Genomic DNA, 19916 nt, shown 5'->3' with positions numbered 1-19916 from the left:
CCTCTCCAGTATCGATCAGAAGGTGCATCGCAAACTACTTATCGCGTCGCAAAATCGAGGTGATATGGAAGAGTTTTCTGATAGAATTCCTGGAAGCTGTTGGATGCATCGGACGCGGAAAGGAAAATCGCGAGGTCCGGTATCGCTCCTGCGATCGCGAAGTCCACTATCACCCTCGAATGTTGGCCGGAAACTCCTTCTCTCGGAACTTCAGAGTGTTCCGCTGACTCAATCCTCGAATCACTGATAGAAATCGCTCGCGGGAATTTAGGAGAGGACTTCAGAGCATTTTCGCAATGAGGCGTAGGCATTGGAAGTTTAGAATCATGTACCTGAATTGATTCAAACAAGCATTCATGATATCGCCGAAATTTCTTCAACCCGGGCTCGCGGCGGGAAAGGGAAGTGAGCTGCATCTCTCGCCGAAAATACGTCGCAAGCGGCTCGATCGCGCCGAAATCAATAGTCCGTGGTCCGAATCTCAGATTACGAAAGACTACCAACAAATCTTACATTCCATCCTTCCGGAGGTTCAACCCGAAGGTTTCCTAAATTATCCCTGATGCTTTTTTCGAGAGAAAAGATCAATTACATCTTAAATGCTCGGGACTTTATTAACATGAGCTCGCAGTGGCTCCCAACATCCATTGACATCTACCGACCGAAAGGTTGCAAGAAGTTCAAGGGATTCATCGCCGCCAAAAACCCAAAAGGATTCATCATGGGATTCATGGGTCCGCCCCCGTTGCGGCCCTGACCAGCTTCAGCTGTAAAGACGCGCGTCCAACGCAAATAACATTAGCGAGATCGGCAGCGCGAAGTTTCCTTCTCTTCAAACTTGGAACAGAAGGTATCGCCCGATAGAAAACTCGGTGTTGGAACATAAGAGGCTGTCCGGAGGACATTCCGGATTCAGCACTGAGACTTCGGAGAGCGAGAGGATCTAAGAATGGTGTGCTCGGAGAGCAGCCGGATAAGTGTACTCACGCAGCATTTGAGCCGACGCCGCAACTAGCACGTACGCGAACAAAACCAAATTGACGGAAGAAATCATGCTCATACTGATACGTGGGCGAGAGTTTTGGTCCCGGAATAGAACTTCTGCGGCTGTCTTATACTAGTGTGAGATAGCTCAGTCGGGATGCAAATGACCGCGAGTATATCCCGTCAATCGTGACTCAAATCGCTTGCGGGTTGGCACGCGCTCAACATTCATCAATGCTGCCTCATTTATAGCACCGTAAATCCTATTGCATTAAAGCTAGGAGTCAAAATATGTGGAAGCACGATATCCACAGCTCCGTCACAGCTCTGCATCCTCGAATGTTCTGATCGGTGAGTTACTTTTCGCCGCTCCATATCCACCACAATTATGACTCACGCGTGACGAGTAACGCCTTATGCGTAACGAGTGAGACCGGTCGCGACAGTTTTGCGACGCGCCCGGCTGCCGTATTCGAATAGAAACATACATGGATATTTACACGTAAAAACACACGTCCCCAGTCGCTCGGAGATTTCATCATTCCATAAACGAGAGGAACCGGCGCAAGAACAATGTATGTATATGTGGGAAAATTCGATGTGCTCACTAAACCACAGCCTGATGATCATCTCCCGGAATGCGCTGGAGATTCTCTTTCTTCTCGACGCGGTATCACAGTTCGTTGGGTCCTTGCTCGGGGTGTTGGATTTCGTGCTCTCGCTCCTGTTGAATGATGCTCTCAGAAAGGAAAAGCGCGACAGTGATAGGCACAGTTTTGCAGCCGTCCCTCGACACCTGCACTCCGTCGACATCGTCGAAATGGATACGGTCCATTAGAGCCTCCATGTCGATGTATCGAGGGTTCGCATCTAGTGCTTTGATGACGTCAATGGCGCATTTTTCGACGCACGATCGAGGCATCGCCTCGTAGAGGATGGTTTGGTGTTCATACTCGTTCGTCAGGAACGTCGGCAAGCTCTGTGAAATGAATGTACATTTATCATATTCAGGATATCAGTAAGCATGCGTATGGACTTTCTCCTCTGGTCCTAGTGTGATGGCGACTGACCAGGACCGGGACCGACAGATCATATGCCGCACATGACGAAGGGATTCGCTCACCGTGTTGCCTTCATACGAGGTGATGACAAGGAAAACGAGAGTTTTTTCAAACTTCAAAGCTCGCAGGATCGGTTTCAATTTCCCCTCTACGAAAGGGGTATCTTCCGCGAGATCTGGTATGTCATCGATGAAGAGGAAATTCAGAGTTGAGGCATGAATATTTCCGCGTAGCGCTGTGACGAGCTGATCTTGAGTCATCTTGTTCAGATCACCCTGGAAGATCGTTAAGGGATCGGGGTCAGTAGGTTGACGAATCGCCGGGGACGATTTCGTGGCTCATGATAATAACGTCATTCCGCTCCGAACGGATCCTCTCGTACCGACCTGCTCGTGAGTGGCTACAATTTTCTTCCACTTGGGATTGACTTCGCGAAATGTATCAACTGTCAACGTTTTGCCGGAACCCTCGGAACCCGCGAGGAAGAGAACGACAACTCCTTCGTGTTTTCGTTCCACATATCCGCGGATGTGGCCCATTAGAGCTGGAAGGGAGGCAGGGAGAGAGTATTATACCGCGATACTCATGTAAGACCAAGCCTGAAGACGCCACTGGAGCCGAGGATTGAAAAATGTTTTTCAGTCAACTCACCATCGATAGCGGCCTGTTGACAATATAGGTTCTTGTGGAGCGCATTCTCCAGAGATTTCAGCTCGACTTTCTGCATGATGGGGAAATTGTACATAAAACTCGCGATAATAGCTACGCCGGTGGCCATCAGAACGCTCATGCTGACTTTGAGCAGGAGGTACCAAATATGTGTCTGAAAGGATGGAAAGTTCGAGTCTCAATGTGTCGCGGGAAGCTCACAGATAAACTCTATGGGTTTCTCTTCGCAGTGTTGTGACTTCCTTAGGCCAAGCGGAACGGATCTCTCGATTGGGACTCTCCCGTGTGCAATATATCGATTTGGAATCATGCAAGTGAATTGGGTCTCAATTAGATGAAGTCTCGACTCCGAAAGTAATTCTCAACCATGAAGTCAGCATCGCAGCGCTATTGCGAAAGAAGGGCATTTCTTTTCGGGGTCCCTTCTACGGATATTCTGCTCGCCCGGAAGAGCGATCATCGACTTATTCACGACGACGGCGGGATTCTTAGGCTAATGAGCGAGACAGCCCGACGAGATTGGTTTTCATCGCGGATTCGGACTCGGGTAATAGACCATTTATTGCCCATTCATGTAGATTGGATCCTCGGCGCGATGAGATATTTATTGCGCCTACGGGTCGGCACCTAGACCTCGGGAGACTTGCAAACGGAGGAAGTGTCGACAACAATGACGAATGGTCCATGGCTTCGTTGATATGATGGGAATGGACTTACATCACACGCCGCCTCGAAGGGTTTATGAATTGACAGCGAGGAACTCGATCGACTTGATCTGTGGCGAGGGCAACTGTGGTGATGAGTGGTTATCGATGACGCGCCGTTCAGAGAGGACGTGTGCGTACTGTGCGTCGAGAGAACACTGATGTCTTCGTCGTCTTCGTCTTCTCTCCTAGAAGAATGGAAACTTGATTGAGAAACTTCTCCCGCAACCTGATAGAGACAGATGAGATAGTCTTAGGGTCGAGGAAACCATAGAGGTCGACCGGAGATATTCATGCGGCCAGCTAGAACTCACCCACGTGGAGTACGAATGGTGCAAATACTGTCGTGTTCACTCGCTCCACTCGTGGATAAGGTTCTTCTACGGCGCTTAAACTGAGTCTTTCTCCCTCGGAGGGACGAACTAAGTGACCAGAAAGGCGGTTAAGTTTTCCGACCCTCAGATGAAGCGTATATACATTCCACTGAGCACAACGTCGACACATGAGGGAGTAGCGATATGAGAGTGTCAAGGCGAGGAGAATAAATGCCATGAAATATCCCCAAATGATAGCGATGTCGAAGAAGCAGTTCCTCAGGATGAAGTTTCGGGAAAAATCAGTCGAGCAAGGATGGAGGAGAAGGTCGACCTCAACTTTATTTTTCCGGCCAATGTAATTGAGTGGAGATGGTGACCATCACGGCATTCCATTGAACATTCTCTCTCATATCCATGCACAAGCAGAGGGGAACAGAGGGGTGTTTCCCGAAGTATCAGACAGAGTCCATGTCATCCAGAGAGCTGCTGTTCCGGCTGGTCTAGGAAGTATTCCGTATGCAAGGTCATTTCCTCAAGGATGCGCTTCAGTAGATCGAGTTCAGTTTGTTGGTCGCAAAACTTCAGGCTGACACTGACAAAAACTTGGCAGGAGGTCCTCCTCGCAAGCTTCTGCGATATCGTCTCGCTGAGGGTGCTCATCTGTCCACCGATCAATTTCGAAGACACGGCCCCCGGCGATTTGAGGGATGGAGGCATCGCTACGCTGAGACTCGAGAAGGTCTTCGAATCGTCGCCGATCCATAGACAGAAAGACTTATTCATCCGGATGACCAAAAAATGAACTTTCTGCCCATTCGGCAAATCACCGGAAAAAGTGCTCGATCGAAACGCGCTCATGATCCACACTGAGAGCCCAATTTAAACATCCACGGGGGAAGCTTGTATCATGCGATCATCGAGCTCGGAGAGGGGCCGGCGGCTCGCAATGGGGGACCTCGATGCGGAGCGGGTTCGCCCTCGACCACGTGAAGCAACGAAAGGAGAACGCGATTCTCAGGAAGCGCGCTGACAGGCAGCCGGGAAACAAAACAAAGGCATCAACTTATGGATCCAACGAGCACACGGCCGCTGCTGATGCTCTCTGCTACTACTACTGCTGGTGCCGATGCCATTAACTCGATTGAGAGGAATCGTTGCATGCAACTCACTCGTAGAAGGAACCGGATCGCATTTTCAGAGTTGGCCTTGTGAAGCTGTATTGCACCTGGATGAGTACGCTTCGGCTATGTCGCAAACACTAAGAAAATGCACGATCAACGGGAGAAGCAGCATCTTGGATACGTACCTCTGACAGCCGAGTTGGACGCATGCAGCGCGCGCCTTCAAACGTGGATAGAAGCTTCAGAGATCGAAACGCGCACTCTCCACTCCGGAATCGTAACCAGAATCATTCCGAGAGGTTGGACCGGAGGAATACTCCTGACAAGTAGCGTTCGCTGCGACGGGCAGAGAGATAGACGCGTAAGAAAAGGCAACGATCAGCGGTCTGAATCCAACTGCGACCGTTTTGGAAGCGATAGTCCAATAGGGAACCCCATTTGTGTTTACACGGCGACCGACGACAGTCGGCTGTCACTCGTGCTGCTACAGCGCCTCCTGCGATCCGCGCAAGGATCCCATTTTTCGGCTTAACTTTTTTCATGGTCTTGATACTGAATGACCGCCCGAGGGTGCACTCCGTGGGTGAATCGGAGAATGAACTCAGATCGAAGTATCAGCCAATGAGGAGTGAGCGGCGTGAGCGATGTCAGAAGTTTCATGGGTTTCGGCATGAGAGCAGAAGCTTTCTCGGGACATCGATTCTTAAGGAGATATGAGCCTCAAATGGCTCTGACGAATGGAAACATCGCATCATGCTTGAGTCTTTGACCTGTCTGCAACACAGGACCGGCGTGGACTCCGGCAATCAGCACGGGGGGACTGAATTTCCAGCCCATGACCACAGTATCGGAACCGATTTTGCATCCGGAGCTAGATGATCCTCGAGGTGTGATTTTCGCTCCATGAAGAGGGGGTGAATTCAAGGAGGATCAGATGGAGCCCTCGCTTGACCAAATTCAATGATTGACCGTGAGTCAATCATATACAACATGTTCGAGAAATCAAGTCTGGCGGGACGATTCCGGGATGCCAGGGGGATGCGCATGCCGGGGTACGAGAATTCCGGTAAACCTCGTAAAGTTTCCCATCGCGCTGTGATGGGCAACTATAAAAAGTACCCACATCCCGATTCATGGTGGAACCGGTGAGAGTGTATCTGACCACCTGAATGGCCCTCCGAGATCATGGGTATATTTCAGACATCTACAGCGCCGAGTGCCGTTCTCCGAGGGGAATTCGGGGCTTTCCCGAGTTAGAGGTCGAGGTCAAATCAAAAGAACAGAAAAAGCAGTCATATGGAGAGTCAAGTCTACGTTCCTGAAGTCGAGAATCTCAGCGGGTTCCAGAACGATGGCGCGGTTCCAGAATTACCCCGATATAGCTGTCCACTACGAAGCATCCGGCAAATGAGCGGAACGCGCGAGGCACACGGTTCTCGGTCACGCTGGATCTCGCAATGTCGAAGGTAGGCAAGCGTTCCGAATGAGCCCGTCGGAGACCATTGTACAGAGTCATTCGAGCTCGGGAAGGGCGGGAAGAGCCGCCCGGTCCGGCGCGAAACCTCAGCAAAGATCATCAGCCCCCTTGTATTCCCCTTTCGTCCGAAAAACTCAATTGAGCGCGAATTAGCTCCCGAACCTCCTCAACGGGTTCTCCCAAGGCTTCATTATAGTACGATTATCGAACAGGATCGTAGAGAGATGCGAACGAGCCACACTGAGTGTACGGTGTAGAAGAGGGTGCAAAACACACACTGTATAGGAGGTGGCGGCGGCTGGCGGAGGAGGGAACGTAGACACTGCACTGACTGCTAAGTGAGCGACTACAACAGTAGCAGACACAGATGATCTCTGTGTGAGGAGTTCCGATCGATATGTTGTTTTGAGTGATCGTGCGTGAATCTTTGGTGCGCTTAGAATGTTGAGTTTCCTTCGCCGTAGATAGCGTCGCTTCTACGGACGAACCAGATCAAGGTAAACGATGGAGGGCTGCAGAGCCTGCAACGGCGAATCGCTGAACTGCTCTCGAGCCGGACAGTAGCTTGTCCGCCTTGTTGCCATTTCGAGAAACCTCTCGCGAGGATTGGGTTCACTCATAGAGATTTCAATAGAGCCTCCGAAAAGTCGCTCCCTCCCGGAGCTTGGCAGTCGAGCCGCAATCGATTAACCGGGGATTTCCTTTCTGTCGATTGCAGATGACAGCGAGTCACAAGGGATCCGGAGCCCATTGTGGCTCCAGAAAGAAAACTCAGCTGTCATTCGTAATTCGGGATCCGATCGAACGAGAACACCGCTCCGGCATCAACTCGCTCCAGTTCGATCCTCAGCTGAACCTCCTGTATTCGGCCGGTAGAGATTCCATAATCAGAGTGTGGAATGCGAGCGGTTACCGAGAACCGAGTTATAACCAATCGATGGAACATCACACCGACTGGGTGAATGATATTGTGCTCTGTTGTGGTGGCCGCTACCTGATCTCGGCGAGTTCGGACACGACAGTCAAAGTGTGGAATGCTCACAAAGCTTCATGTTTATCGACGCTTCGAACCCACAAGGATTATGTCAAGGCACTTGCCTATGCCAAAGATCAAGAACGAGTGGCCTCGGCCGGTCTCGACAAAATCATTTACCTATGGGACGCCAACACGTTGTCCGCTTTGAGCGTTTCGAACAACACGGTGACGACATCATCTCTCACTGAGAATAAGGACAGCATATATTCGGTTGCAATGAACTCGGCGGGCACGATCATCGTGAGCGGGTCGACCGAGCGGGTGATCCGGGTTTGGGATCCGCGAACGACACAGAAACTGCCAAAACTCAAAGGTCACGCCGACAACGTCCGAGCCCTCGTGCTGAACCAGGATGGTACGCGATGTCTTTCAGCCAGCTCCGACGGCACCATCAAACTCTGGAGTTTGGGCCAACAGCGGTGTATCGAGACGATCCAATGCCACCAGGAAGGCGTTTGGGCGTTGCAAGTCGATCCGAACTTCACCAAAGTCTACTCAGGAGGCCGAGACAAGAAAGTCTACGTAACGCATTTGTCAAACCCCGAGATAAGCGACGTCGTCTGCGTCGAGCACGCACCGATTCTGAAGATGCACCTCACCAACGACGGCCATCTCTGGGTCGCGACGACGGACTCAAGCCTACGGAAATGGTCGCTGGCGGACGAGAAAATAGGTACGGCGGCGACTACTCTCGAGAGAAGCGAAAAGAAACCCGTGGCAACCATAAAAGGGAGCGCCAGCATACGGCAGTGTAAAGTATTGAACGACAAACGCCACATTCTAACCAAAGATACAAATGAAAATGTTGCTCTGTACGACGTATTAAGAGGTAGTAAGGAAATTTTGGGGAAAATCGATTTCGAAGCCGAGGTGAAGAAACGCTTCAAAATGATCTACGTTCCGAACTGGTTCACTGTCGACCTGAAAACCGGTATATTGTGCATACATTTGGAGGATCCGGACTGTTTTGCGGCATGGGTCTCCGCGCGAGAGGTCGGCCTGACCCCTCCGGAGGGACAGGACCCCAAAGTCAACCTCGGATGCCTAGTGCTGCAATCGCTGTTCGAATACTGGCCACCTGCGAAAGATGAGGAGCAACATAGCCTCGCCACAGATTGGCCCGAGATCTGTGTTCCAAAACATACTCCGCTAATTTTGACAGATCTATCCGAAGGGAGGACGTTGGTTCGGATGCTGGTTGGAGACGCCAACAGGGAGGCGGAACAACAGCTTCTGCACGACTCGCTACCACTCTGGGCCACCGAAGTCATCGTGCAGAAGAACATGCCGCTTCTGATCAAGATTCCCTTCCTATTGCTACCTCACAATACGTCGACGGGGATCAAACCTCTGAGACGGGAAAGGCTTTCAGCGATCGACATGCTCCAAGTCAAGAAAGTCATCGAACACGTGCACGAGAAGGTGATCGGTCAGAACTCCCAGGAGGGGGGAACTGGTGAGAAACCCACCGCGGCCGCGGCTGCCACCTCCGCGACGACGGCAACGGCGACGAATGCAAATTCAACCGCAGCCCCTGCGTCGACGACGACGACGACAACGGTAGCCGGACCCAGCCCCGCGGACTCTACGACAGCTACGGCAGCTTCGACAGCTGCCGCAACGACTGCGGCCTCGACGGCCGCATCGAATGTCGGCGCAAGCTCAATGCCCGCCGCTGCGTCCCAAGGTCAGGTCGAACTTCTCTGTCACGATCAAGTTCTCGACCCGAACATGGATCTCCGTACGGTGAAGCACTTCATGTGGAAAAGCGCCGGGGATCTCGTCCTTCATTTCCGGTCGACCAAGTGATCTGTTACGTTCGTTGAGCTCGTTGAGTAATTCCGGAAGAACGGGGTGGTAGACCCAGAGCAAGCGATGGGTATATGGAATCGTCGGATTCATGACTATCGTTCCATGTAATAAATTATGTAAAGATATATACTTGAATTTCCACACTCGAATATTTTCATCCCCACTTAGCTCTCCCAAAAGTTCTCTCGAAACTATCCCTGATCTCGCTCACGTCGAAAGTCTTTACTAGCAGCTTATAAAAACAGGTCCTCTCGACACGAGCGGTGAACGAACGGCCTACTAGTCCCTGTGAACTCGACGCGGGTGACTGTACCTGAATCTCCCATTCCCAGTTTGCCCCTCTCACCCAAACTTCCCTATTCGAAGGTTTCGGTTCCAACGGCGCGCCTGCGGGAATGCGTTGCTTTCCCCCTACTCCGCCTTTTTCTGCCCGAAGAATCGTCATTGGAATAAGGGAAACTCATTTCGCAAGTGTCTTCATGCCGTGCCTCGACGGCGTAGGCGAAGGACATCGCAAGGAACAGATTTTGACATTTCAATATTGAGTCTTCGGTGTGAGCCCTCCATAAGCCTTCCCGGGATGTCACCGGAGAGGTCCGAAGAAGGATCAATGCACCTGATCCTTTCCAATGAGCGAGTAGCGAGCGTAAGAGTCACCATCTGCCCACCGGAAGATTCTTCCTCAAAGTGAATTCTAAGAAAAGTGCTATCAGAAGCTCGTCGAGATAAGTTTTCGCAATGAACGGTCTGCCGGGGCAGAGCGGCGAAACAATGAGACGAACAGGTGTTTCTTTAAAATTCAGATCCTCTGGTGCAGCTGAACTCTCACGGTGGGTCAGAGAGCTGCTCCACGCGCCGCGCTATGCACCCTCGCTGTTGCGGTTTGCTCTCCGAACAGACGATCAAGAGATCGTTCTCTCCATCGGTTCGAAATCAACACAAACAATCCGCCGTCCCTGTTGAGGGCTTTCCGAACGCCTCGCGACCCGGATTGAGTTCATTTGAAGGTTCGTCCACTCCATTGTTCCAGTTCAAACGTTTCAACCCCCCCGAAATCCACCGGAAGCCGTCCTCTGCGATGTAATGCGAGCGCAGTGAAAACTGAAAACATACCTACGTGTTCCCGAGGAGCGCCGATCGGACAGATCCCCAGCCAGCAGCGTCGAAAGAAGCTCGGAGGCGAAGCATGTCCCTGAACACGACGAACAGTTATGCGAGCATTCGTAGGAGTGAGCGGCTGGCCAAAAAAGCCGTTTATTTCGAAGAGTCGTTTTCCGTCCCATCAGTCCGCAACACCGACCGAAACACGACGGTCGGATCATCAGTGGATAATCTGGAACCTCGGCGGGAACGTGCATCCATAGCCGTTGATTTCCACCCCGATCCCATGGAAAGCAGAGACAGTGTGCGTGGAACTTTTGGGAGACAGAGTGTTCGGAGATCAATCCGGCGATCACTGCAGCCGCTCGCGAACATGCTGACGACGGGCCGTAAACGAAAGGGAAACAAGTGTGAACCACTCTACGAGGATCCAGGTAGGTCCATCTGATTCGCCGCTGCTTAATATTTCATCAGGCGTACCGCTGTGAGCTCGAGAAAAAAATTCCATGGCGGATGACCTGTTAGCCGTTGGAGTTACCCCGGGATCGAATCAGCTATTGGTCGCCGAGAGGAACGCTTTCACATTCAGTCGTATTCGGAGGCATCGCCAAGGACACCGACGAGAATCCGTTGGCGCGCGACGTTCCACCGGCGAGCTAACGGTCGAACAGGTGCCGCCGTCTCTTTCTTACGTGACAGTCCCGCTCCACTGAACAACGTGTGCACAAAGCGGGCTAGTGAGCACTTGGTTCGAGCTGACATTCCTGTGCTTCGATATCTGCTCTCGGGAGGAACCCTGGTCTGATTCAAGCACGGGTAATCGAATAATCACAGGATCCTTGGAGCTCTGAGCGGATTCAAATCGGAAACCTGACTACCGGAAGAGCTTGATTCGGGAAGTCCCTGTGGTTTCAGTATGTGCCTCGATTGAATCAATCAACCCCCGTTCTTTTCAGCCAACATGTCCTGTGTGAGGAATTTTCGCAACACGGTTCGTAAGTCGACGCTCGATTTCGATGAGGCGCTACCTCCGGGAAGAGCTCAGGGAGCGCCGAATTCTGGCGAACCGCAGGAAATACGACGTGTCGCACCAGCTTGCCCTCGACCTGTCCGGAAGGTTCCGCGTGAAGCCCCGAAGCCGATGCCGAGGACCTCGATCCTTCGTCAAGAAAACGCTCCACCGATCCCACCCCGACGACAGAGTATCGAGGAATCAAAACCCCCCTTGGCGGCGAATCCGCTGAAAGAGTCTCTCAGAGAGCTCCGAAATTTGGAGCCTCGACGAGTCTTGCGAACAATCCAAGAGATTCCCGTCAACTCGCCCAAACGCAAGATCTGCGTTGAAAATTTCTCGGAAGAAACCGCCGACGATGAGAACTCTTTGGTCGAGTGGAATCCGGACAGAAAACGCCGTAAGACAGTCCGATACCAGAGCAATAGCAGTTTGTGGCTTTTGAAGGGCAGTGGTGACGCAGGTAGTGGAAAAGCAAAACTTCGATTGAGCGTCTACGTCAACTGCGGTCACATATCCTTGCATGGTAAGTGTTCCTACCCATACTCCTCCCCACCTTATCCCGTTGATCTCACGCTTCAGCCGTTCATATTCCATTGGGAGCGTTCATATCGACGGCGAGATCATTCCGGCGCGTGAGGGAGGAGAGGATCGGGTAGATTGAGACCTTCATTTGATTAGTTCCCGCGCGTTTCCACGTATGGAAAACTTTTGCCAGAGTCGCATTGCCTTGATCACGCTGTCCCTTGATCGTGACAGTCTACTACTGCAACCGAACTAATAATTCTGAGTGCTGCAGTTATCCGCGGAGCGAATCTCCCCCTCTTGCCCGACCAGCACGAGCTCAACTCCTACATAAAAGTTGCTGTGGAGCCGAGAGACTGCAGGGTTCAGCACAGATCGCAAATCGTTCCGGCGACTGTGGACCCATTCTACGACTTCAGACTATCATTGTAAGACTCCTCTCAGAGCTCCCTCTCTCGCTCATTGTTCTGGCGGAGCTTTCGCTTGGGTAGATTTGCGTCATTCACATTGACCGAAACTTTTCTTTGTCTCTCACCAGCGAATTCCCCGCGACGCCGACGCAAGACGAACAGCCGACTCTCCTGGTGACAGTATGGCACCGTGATTCAAATTCTCGCCGAAGTCGTCTCCTGGGATTTCTGAGTTTCCCCATCAGTAAAATCGTTGAGGCGAATCGCATCGAGGGCTGGTTCCGCCTACCGAGCTTGGCAATAACGAAGAAAACGCAATTATAGCTAGAAAATAAAACAACTTGTGCGCTTCTTGTAATGGAAGATTTTCATTCCGAGACATCCTAACGTCCATGAGGTGAGGTCCTGGTTCAGGTGATCGGGTCGCGACAAATGCGGGCATCCTCCGTGTCGATTCTATGCCCGATCTTTCTTCATGAGCCCGCCGAAGTATTGCTTCCAATAGATCTCGTTCGGTCTGATCCCGAGCAGCTGGGACGAGGAATTCCGCATTCGAGACCGTAAACAGGTTGAAAAACGATGGATGCTTCTATCCACCTCGCGATCGGTTGCTGAAAGATCTTGCAGTAGGATGTAGGCGTTTCGGGCTTCCGGAATTATTTTCGACATCGTTTCCTTACACAGTCAACGCAGATCCTCGTGGCCCCGATATGTCTCATAGGTGTTGCTGGAAGCAACCTTTTGGAGGAAGCATAGAGCAGGCTCGCCCCGAGAACTTCGAGAATCTCCGCCTAGGTGTAGTCAGTGATCTCGGATTGTATAGGTCCTGATTCGGAAAACTAGGTCTCTTAGCCCGAATTCCTATCTTCGGGCGTTCATTGTGTTCCAGGATGGGAGAGAGCGGGGGTCCGAACCCTTAGAACTCCAAATGACTCGCCTTGGGAGGGTCCGATTGAAGAGAGCATGCAAGTCGTGGATCAATGCGCGGGCGAGATCCACGAATAAAAACAGCAGGAAGGTCAGGGGGTGGAACGGCGTGAGAACTCTCCAGGGTGTCTTGCCGTGCGGGTTTGCCAGTTTTACATGCGAGATCTCGAGTAGGCACCTGCAATTACGGCAAGCACGCACCTGCAGTTTTCATTCGAGAGAGGGCGTGCGAAAGAATTCGTCGCCCCGCTGTGCTGAGATCTGCTCTTGTTCAGCACTACTCTCACAAGATGAGTCTCCAGGAGGGCGCGCCGTTTCCGAAAGCGGATTCCGCGTGTGATGGGACACTCACACCTGATGAATTCCCCTCAGCTAAGAGCTGCTTGTGCGCTGGGCGAGCAGTTGCAGACTTTGCAGCCTCTCTCACGTATCCTAGCTCGACGATATACGGAAAGCAGAATCTAATTCGCCACTAAATCGATTGGGGTCATGAAGCATCGGTTTTCGCTATTGCACGTCACTCCGGTCGTACGTCCAGAACTCACCTACGCGTTCGTATCGAGCGATAATCGGCGCGGTGGAACGGAAAGCCGAAGGAATAAGAGAAAAACGACGGAAGCACTCACTAGCTTGGCAATGTCCAATACCGAGTCTTTGACTCGGGACCAGCCTGAATAAGGGTCTCTCAGGGCTCCGGAAATATGCACTGTACGAACCAGGACGACAGGAAGTTGACAGAAGTGAAGTAAGTGCTCGCTTAGCTGCTTGCTGAAGCTGTGCGCACTTTGAAAGGTCTCTTGAAACGAATCGACCCGCTGGTCCATCGTCCGAGGCTCATGTATCGCTCTTTTCGTCAGCGTTCGAGTCAACTGCAAACACAGAAGGATTGAGAGTTCTCGAGTAACTTGACCAGTTTGGGTCGTATGACCGCTTGCGATTTACCAAAAGACTCTGCTGGGTAGCGTAGAGCTTCTCTTCGAGAAAAATGCGGTTCACGTGCGTAAAGCAGCTTGATCGTGTGAGTACTGCTCTCAGATTGTCCACTCCTTCGCAAACTTTCAGAAACTGCTCGAGACCGAATACGTTGTGCAGAATCGGAGATGACACCGAATCGATATCCTCGGAGATACCTGCACAATGTATTGCTACCTGCGGGAAAGTGAGGCTTCAGATAAATACGTCGAGGACACATCGAGACGTGCGTCGGCGTTCCCCCCTCCCTCCTCTTCCCTTTTCAGTCTATACCCTGCCCCCGAACGCCACGGAGGGAGAAGAAATACGGAGTACCGTCAAACGCTTCGGAGGGAGAGAAAATACCCGTCGAGAAAGTTCCGTCGGAGTCGAGTTTAGGAACCTCAGAGAGTCCCACGGCGGCGGTCGAACGCAGCACGATGAGATCACGAATGTTGAGTTCCATCAGGGGTTTCGTAATGTCACCTTCAGCGACTATCACGTGCTGGAAAGATTCCCGCGGGAGACTGTCGAAGATATCTTCTCTCGCGGGCTCTTCGAACCGCTCCTGTGCACCCTTCCCGTCCTTCGACCGCAGCAACACGAATACTTTCGCCGGTCCGCACTTGAGAATTTTGAAGAGAACTATCTACAAGGAGAAAACAGATATGGGCAACCTGGTGACTTTCCCATGGTGGGAAACTTGATGATCGACACTTCCTCTGGATCTCGCTCCGATTCCGAATTCATCTCACCATTCCTATTCCACTCATAGCACCGGTCAGGAACACGACTTGTTGCGAGAAGAATTTGGCAACGAGGCTTCGGCCCACATCATACATCATTGAAGAGGATTTTTGAGAGACAACTTTCTCGATTCCATGTCCGTCAGACGGTCAGACTCAGTGAAATCTCTGGTCTAGGGATGAAATCGCGCATCTGTTTACGTTTCGGTCATTGCCGGCTCATAAATGAGCGGGAGGATATCGGCTGAAAGCTCGTCAGTATGAAAATCTAGCGCGACTTTGTTGTAATGGCATCCGACTCAGCAGTGAACGCAAGACGCGAGCCTCTGACTCGACGTGAAGAAGCCCTTACGGAATTTCCTGAGATATCATCATGTTCATGGTCTCGATGGGCTCGAAAGGAAAAAGTTCGGATCCGGAATACGTCATGTTTTTTATTATATTTACTCGAAGAATATCTAGCAGAGCCGTCAACTCTCGTCCTCCGAACTCTGCCGGCGGAATTCGACACCACCAAGAGCGAGCCACGCTCGTTCCGGCGAACTTGCTCGCTTCTCCGACGCTTCCTCTCTAACAACTGATAGACTTCTATATACACCACATATCGGGGGAAATTCCGTGTCTCTTGACATCTATGTGGCCTCACTAATTGAGCGGCAACAGATTCCCAAAATTAGAACATCTATCGAGCACTGGAGTCTGCTTTCCCGCTGCTCAGCAGCATCTACCTCGACCCACGTGTTCGACGGAGAATCGGATTCTCCTCCGCACTTGTCGCTCGCTTCCAAGATCGATAAGGAATATTCTGGACCTAGGTACATACAGGAATGAAGGATCGTGAGTTCTTCCACAGCTCAACTAGTCCTGGACTCTATTCAACATGTGTAAAAATGTACAATGGCAAACGGGCAGTTTGGCGGTTCATAATTTAAAACGTCGACTCGAGGACAGCTCGTCAAGCCTATAGTGACGTCATGGCCGGCGAACTCGCGAACGATTTCGGCACGAAGCCGTACTTGTTCAGGCGGGGACTGTAAACCCACAACCAATCGCCTTTTTGACGATTGAGATCAGCGTACACCCATTCTCCCCGTTTCACATCGAGCTCGTCCTTGACGTGGCTCTCGTAGTCGTAAAGCATAACGAGCTCCGAGCCTTTGGCACGATACGGTCCCGCTTGATCATCGATGGCGTTCTTTCGAGTACTGCCGTCGCTCCTGAGGGAGTTCTGATTACTTTTGCCGGCGTCGATTTTGAGCGTGCTCTGTTGGCTTTTGCCACCGCTCCCGCTGGATATGTTCGATTTATTACTTGGATGATGATTGTTCACAAACGCGACCTCGTTGTTGTTCACTTCGACGCGCATTGCGTTATAGGCGTTGATCACCGAACTGTTGTGGTAGGTGTTCTGAGATATCGTCCCGGATTTCGTATCGTAGCGGTATTCTTTCTGACTCTCCAGGTGCTCTTGTTTCTTCATCGAGGCGGGCATTTGACTCGTTGCCTCTTGCCGTGTCGTGGAGCTGTGCGCTTCCGACGCCTCGGGACTTTGAGCGTGCGATTCGATCATATCGGCTGGATACACGAAAGCTGACGGTACGAAACCCTCTTGACCGTCGGAACGCAAGACCCAGAACCACTCAGAGTCCTCTCTGTTGAGAACTGTGACAAGCTCGCCGCGTTCGACGCTGAGATCGTTCTCGTCTCTGGCAACGAATGTGTACAAAACGAGGTAACGGCCGGCTGGATCCTTGAAGAACGGGTGTACTTCGGTCCGGCACGAAAACGTTCCCACGGACTCCGCGTCTGAGTGAGCGATGCTGCTTTCCAAGGACGATTGGTGATGGTCTTCGGATGTTCTATCTGGGGGGATCAAGAGATGATCGTAAGGCATTCGAAAATTCAGACGCTCACCGAGGATTTGCGAAAACAAGTGAAAATTATTCCTCTTCGCTTAAAAACGTAACGTGTGTGGATCTCTACCTCGCGGTTTTTTCCTTGCAACGTTCAATACCATATCGGCCAAAGCTGTTCCCAGAGCCTCACTGTACGATTGCGGGATGAAGCCCTGTCTCGTCTCGTCTTCGCTCACGACGTAGATCTGTAAAACACGAATGAGTCGATTGGAAACGCGTCTCAACATCCCCCTCCGACGAATTTATTGAGCAATACGGTCGAGGCCTAATGAAAATGCTTCGCTTATACGCCACGGAGACCTTTGATGTGGAATCCGCTTTATTAACGCTCGAATCCCTCCCGAGACGAGTCGAGCACGGACCCCTCGAGTTTTTCTGAAGAATTGAGAAAGTTCCCATTGTTCCCCTGAACCCAGGTCCCTCAAGCTCCCATAAGTCTCATAACTCCTCGCGGAGCACTTCTGACCTTTGAATGTGAAATTCGTGTGTCTCAGACGATACTCGCATAAAGACAGATTATACCTCAAGCGTCGACTCCGAGCAGAACTCGAATCCCATAAAAAAGGTCGCAACGCTTGACGAGGTATGTCCACTTTTTCTGTGAGTGTTGATCCCGATCTACCCTGGTAAACCGGCAGACGCGAGATAACAACAAACAAAGTTCTTATCGCACCCAAAACTCGAACGGGCGTCCCGAGCTGCGGCTTCTACGGCGACATTTTCTCTCGGGCGCAGCAGCTACTTCATGGATAGATACATGCGAATATCCAATTGCGTCGCACACAATTGACCCCTGAACCACCGCCGCCAAATGAGTCGTCCACTCGCTGTCGATGTATGTATTTTCATGAATCTACACAGCAGATCCGTCCATCTCGGGACCTACGATCACATGGAGAGGCTCGAGGAGGACCCAACTTCCTCGGACTCGTGGAGTGCGAATGAAGTTCCGCGACCCGAGTGGGAGAGCAATCGTTGCACGATGCGACGTTCCGTCGACTTACCCAGTCGTTATCCTTGTAGAGTATGTAGACGATTTCGCCCCTCTTGACTCCCAACTCATCGTCCACTTGTGGAATGAAGTCATCGATGACGACAACCTTCGAATTTGCACTGAGACCCCGTTCTTTTTCGAGTCCTACCCTGATGAGCGTGTCGATGCTGGACGAACCGGTGACTCTTCCGATTTTCGGCGTCGCAATGCTCTCCAATCTTTCTTTTTTATTACGAGATCTCCCAAATCTGATGGGACACAAAAACGCCATGACGGTTGAAGCCGAAGTCGCTCTTCGCGACAGCTACGGTGGACAGAATCGTCGTTTTGCGACGGGGACAACGTCACTGCCGAGAGAACTACACGAAACTGTACTCCGAACAGAGCTCTTCCGATGGTCAAGCGCCTCCACCTTCTCGGTCCTGCCGGACCTTCGGGTTCCCAACAGCAAAACTCAGCAAGCCTCCGATAGATGATCAGGCTACCAGTCGTCAGCTAACACGCTAATCACACTGACTGTTGATGAGTCCGGTGAAGTTTATCAGAAGTGACTCCAGAAGCCGCTGTCGCCGCTGACAACAACCTGCTTCGTCTTCTGCAGCAGCATTAGCGGCGGCCCCGCTGCTGCTCTCCTCTCATTCTTCTCGCCACCTGACGACGCTCCAGAATCCCGCTGAAACGGCGGCAGAATTTGTGGAGCACCAGCACCAGATCGACAGGTTTTGCGACGGAAGCCGCGGGCTCTGACTTCTCGTTTCGATCTATCGTCACAATGAGCAATTATTGGCCTATCGGATTATCGACACGCATCGCCGTACCGCTAATCGCGGGAGCAGTTTCCCCGCGAAAATATAATCGGTGGCAGACTCATTCCCTAGCAGAAATTCACCTGTGGGGCTTTATCACGGTGGCGCGGCGGCGCTAGCCCCGATCTCGCCGAGTCTGCACCGAGAGGCGCCTCGGGTTCGCTCGTGTGACTGAATGGGATTCGGAGCGGCGGAGCACACCTGTTGTATGAACGGACGTACACGGGCTACCGCATCGACCCCTGAGTGAAGGCACCCCACTATTTTCGGAGCAGATGGCGCAGCTGCATCGGACGCAATTTTTCTGTTCGGAGGCTGCATGCCGGCGCCGTAGAAATTGCTTTTAGCGCTCGAAGCTGTCCAGTTTGACCCCAGCTCCGTAAGTGGTCGATGATAACAAGCGAACTATGTGGAAGTGGCTCTGGCCATTCATGTCGGCTGCGGGGCAGCTCTCTTGAGTTTTCTGCGAGCCGAAACTCTTCTGTGAACAAGCTGCCCTATCGAGCGCGAGAATCCATCCGTCGGCATTGATCTTCCCTGAGAGGAACTAACTCGCGGAATGCGGAGAAGTTCGCGAGAAGGACCTCCTCCAAAAATTATCAACAACAAACGTGCTCTTTTTCTGACATAAATATTTTATTCCGAAGAACCGTAGACCATAGACCATATTTTCGTGGGATATTTCGCTTGCACCGAACTGGAGAGAAATGAGAGAAATTGAGACTCTTCAGATGACGGGACGGGAGGTAGTGGCCAAGGCATGATAATACAATCGAACAGCTTACATCGAAGAAAATACAATACAACATTGCTAAACTATCAGTGGTTGTAATGTCCGCGAATTTGGGGAGGTCCATTATTATCATGGTTCAAGCCTGAACATGATAAACTCGAGATATCACCAACATCGTTATAATCATTGTCTTAGAATCAGCCATAGCTGTCAACGAGGTTGAGAAGGCTCGATTGGCGAGGGCTACGCGCGGCCGCCGCTGGAGCTCGAGCACTCCATTCCAGTGACGCTCGGCGCAGCTCCGTGGCCAGGCCATTCTCGAATCACCTTCAAGCTGTTGCTCCATCTCCATCATCGTCTTCATCTTCAGCTAGAGCTTGAGTGCTCTTCTTCTCGATATTATCATTGAGTTAAATCAGTCTTCGTCAGCGCGTTGATACGCTTGGATCAGCCCCGATCGGACCGTTGTCGCTACTTCGGATAAGCAGGACGAAATAAACCTTGCAAACGTAACACAGTCTCATAAGTATTTTTTCTTTGTCGTTCTTGGAGTTGATCATCGTATATTCCGTTTGTTTGTTTGTTTCTCTTCCGAGTTCTCATCTGGATATAAC

The 19916-nt window shown here is 51.5% G+C and overlaps 4 protein-coding genes across 4 annotated transcripts; 2 read left to right on the top strand and 2 right to left on the bottom strand.

Moving 5' to 3' along the window:
* Positions 1-1456: 1456 nt before the first annotated feature.
* On the bottom strand, positions 1457-3961 carry LOC114828224 (uncharacterized). Its single transcript, XM_029111464.1, has 6 exons — positions 3733-3961; positions 3432-3606; positions 2697-2868; positions 2432-2589; positions 2108-2320; positions 1457-1963 (listed from the first exon to the last, which is right to left on the bottom strand). Exons 3-6 carry the CDS (start codon positions 2833-2835, stop codon positions 1658-1660), a joined length of 816 nt encoding a protein of 271 aa, XP_028967297.1. The 5' UTR covers positions 2836-2868; positions 3432-3606; positions 3733-3961; the 3' UTR covers positions 1457-1657.
* Positions 3962-7051: 3090 nt separating this feature from the next.
* Positions 7052-9178, top strand: LOC100908363 (WD repeat-containing protein 48). The gene is made up of 2 exons (XM_029111463.1): positions 7052-8825; positions 8964-9178. The coding sequence occupies exons 1-2, from the start codon at positions 7052-7054 to the stop codon at positions 9176-9178; spliced, it is 1989 nt and encodes a 662-aa protein (XP_028967296.1).
* Positions 9179-10132: 954 nt separating this feature from the next.
* On the top strand, positions 10133-12577 carry LOC100908221 (uncharacterized). The gene is made up of 4 exons (XM_003743321.2): positions 10133-10716; positions 11239-11820; positions 12094-12247; positions 12358-12577. Exons 1-4 carry the CDS (start codon positions 10368-10370, stop codon positions 12551-12553), a joined length of 1281 nt encoding a protein of 426 aa, XP_003743369.1. The 5' UTR covers positions 10133-10367; the 3' UTR covers positions 12554-12577.
* Positions 12578-15814: 3237 nt separating this feature from the next.
* On the bottom strand, positions 15815-18139 carry Dlish (Dachs ligand with SH3s). The gene is made up of 5 exons (XM_018639549.1): positions 17774-18139; positions 16816-16954; positions 16351-16716; positions 16165-16206; positions 15815-16029 (listed from the first exon to the last, which is right to left on the bottom strand). Exons 1-5 carry the CDS (start codon positions 18032-18034, stop codon positions 15815-15817), a joined length of 1023 nt encoding a protein of 340 aa, XP_018495065.1. The 5' UTR covers positions 18035-18139.
* Between the last annotated feature and the right edge of the window lie 1777 nt (positions 18140-19916).

Source organism: Galendromus occidentalis, unplaced genomic scaffold, assembly GCF_000255335.2.
Source record: "Galendromus occidentalis unplaced genomic scaffold, Mocc_1.1 scf7180000077442, whole genome shotgun sequence".
Taxonomy (NCBI): Eukaryota; Metazoa; Arthropoda; class Arachnida; order Mesostigmata; family Phytoseiidae; genus Galendromus; species Galendromus occidentalis.
Note: the sequence above shows the minus strand (reverse complement) of the source record. Positions and strands in the feature narration are given on the sequence as shown.

What these genes read in the sequence shown, in the direction of transcription:
- LOC100908221 (XM_003743321.2), top strand. Translation starts at nt 10,368, where the DNA reads ATGTCCCTGAACACGACGAACAGTTATGCGAGCATTCGTAGGAGTGAG. An exon ending in ACCACTCTACGAGGATCCAG is followed by an intron (nt 10,717 to 11,238) that starts GTAGGTCCATCT and finishes CGTTCTTTTCAG; the next exon opens with CCAACATGTCCTGTGTGAGG. An exon ending in CGGTCACATATCCTTGCATG is followed by an intron (nt 11,821 to 12,093) that starts GTAAGTGTTCCT and finishes TGAGTGCTGCAG; the next exon opens with TTATCCGCGGAGCGAATCTC.
- Dlish (XM_018639549.1), bottom strand. Translation starts at nt 18,034, where the DNA reads ATGGCGTTTTTGTGTCCCATCAGATTTGGGAGATCTCGTAATAAAAAA. An exon ending in TAGAGATCCACACACGTTAC is followed by an intron (nt 16,717 to 16,815) that starts GTTTTTAAGCGA and finishes TGATCCCCCCAG; the next exon opens with ATAGAACATCCGAAGACCAT. An exon ending in GACACGGCAAGAGGCAACGA is followed by an intron (nt 16,207 to 16,350) that starts GTCAAATGCCCG and finishes TGCGCGTCGAAG; the next exon opens with TGAACAACAACGAGGTCGCG.
- LOC114828224 (XM_029111464.1), bottom strand. Translation starts at nt 2,835, where the DNA reads ATGAGCGTTCTGATGGCCACCGGCGTAGCTATTATCGCGAGTTTTATG. An exon ending in TTGTAGCCACTCACGAGCAG is followed by an intron (nt 2,321 to 2,431) that starts GTCGGTACGAGA and finishes ACGATCTTCCAG; the next exon opens with GGTGATCTGAACAAGATGAC. An exon ending in CCTCGTATGAAGGCAACACG is followed by an intron (nt 1,964 to 2,107) that starts GTGAGCGAATCC and finishes TTCATTTCACAG; the next exon opens with AGCTTGCCGACGTTCCTGAC.
- LOC100908363 (XM_029111463.1), top strand. Translation starts at nt 7,052, where the DNA reads ATGACAGCGAGTCACAAGGGATCCGGAGCCCATTGTGGCTCCAGAAAG. An exon ending in CTCCCAGGAGGGGGGAACTG is followed by an intron (nt 8,826 to 8,963) that starts GTGAGAAACCCA and finishes ACTCTACGACAG; the next exon opens with CTACGGCAGCTTCGACAGCT.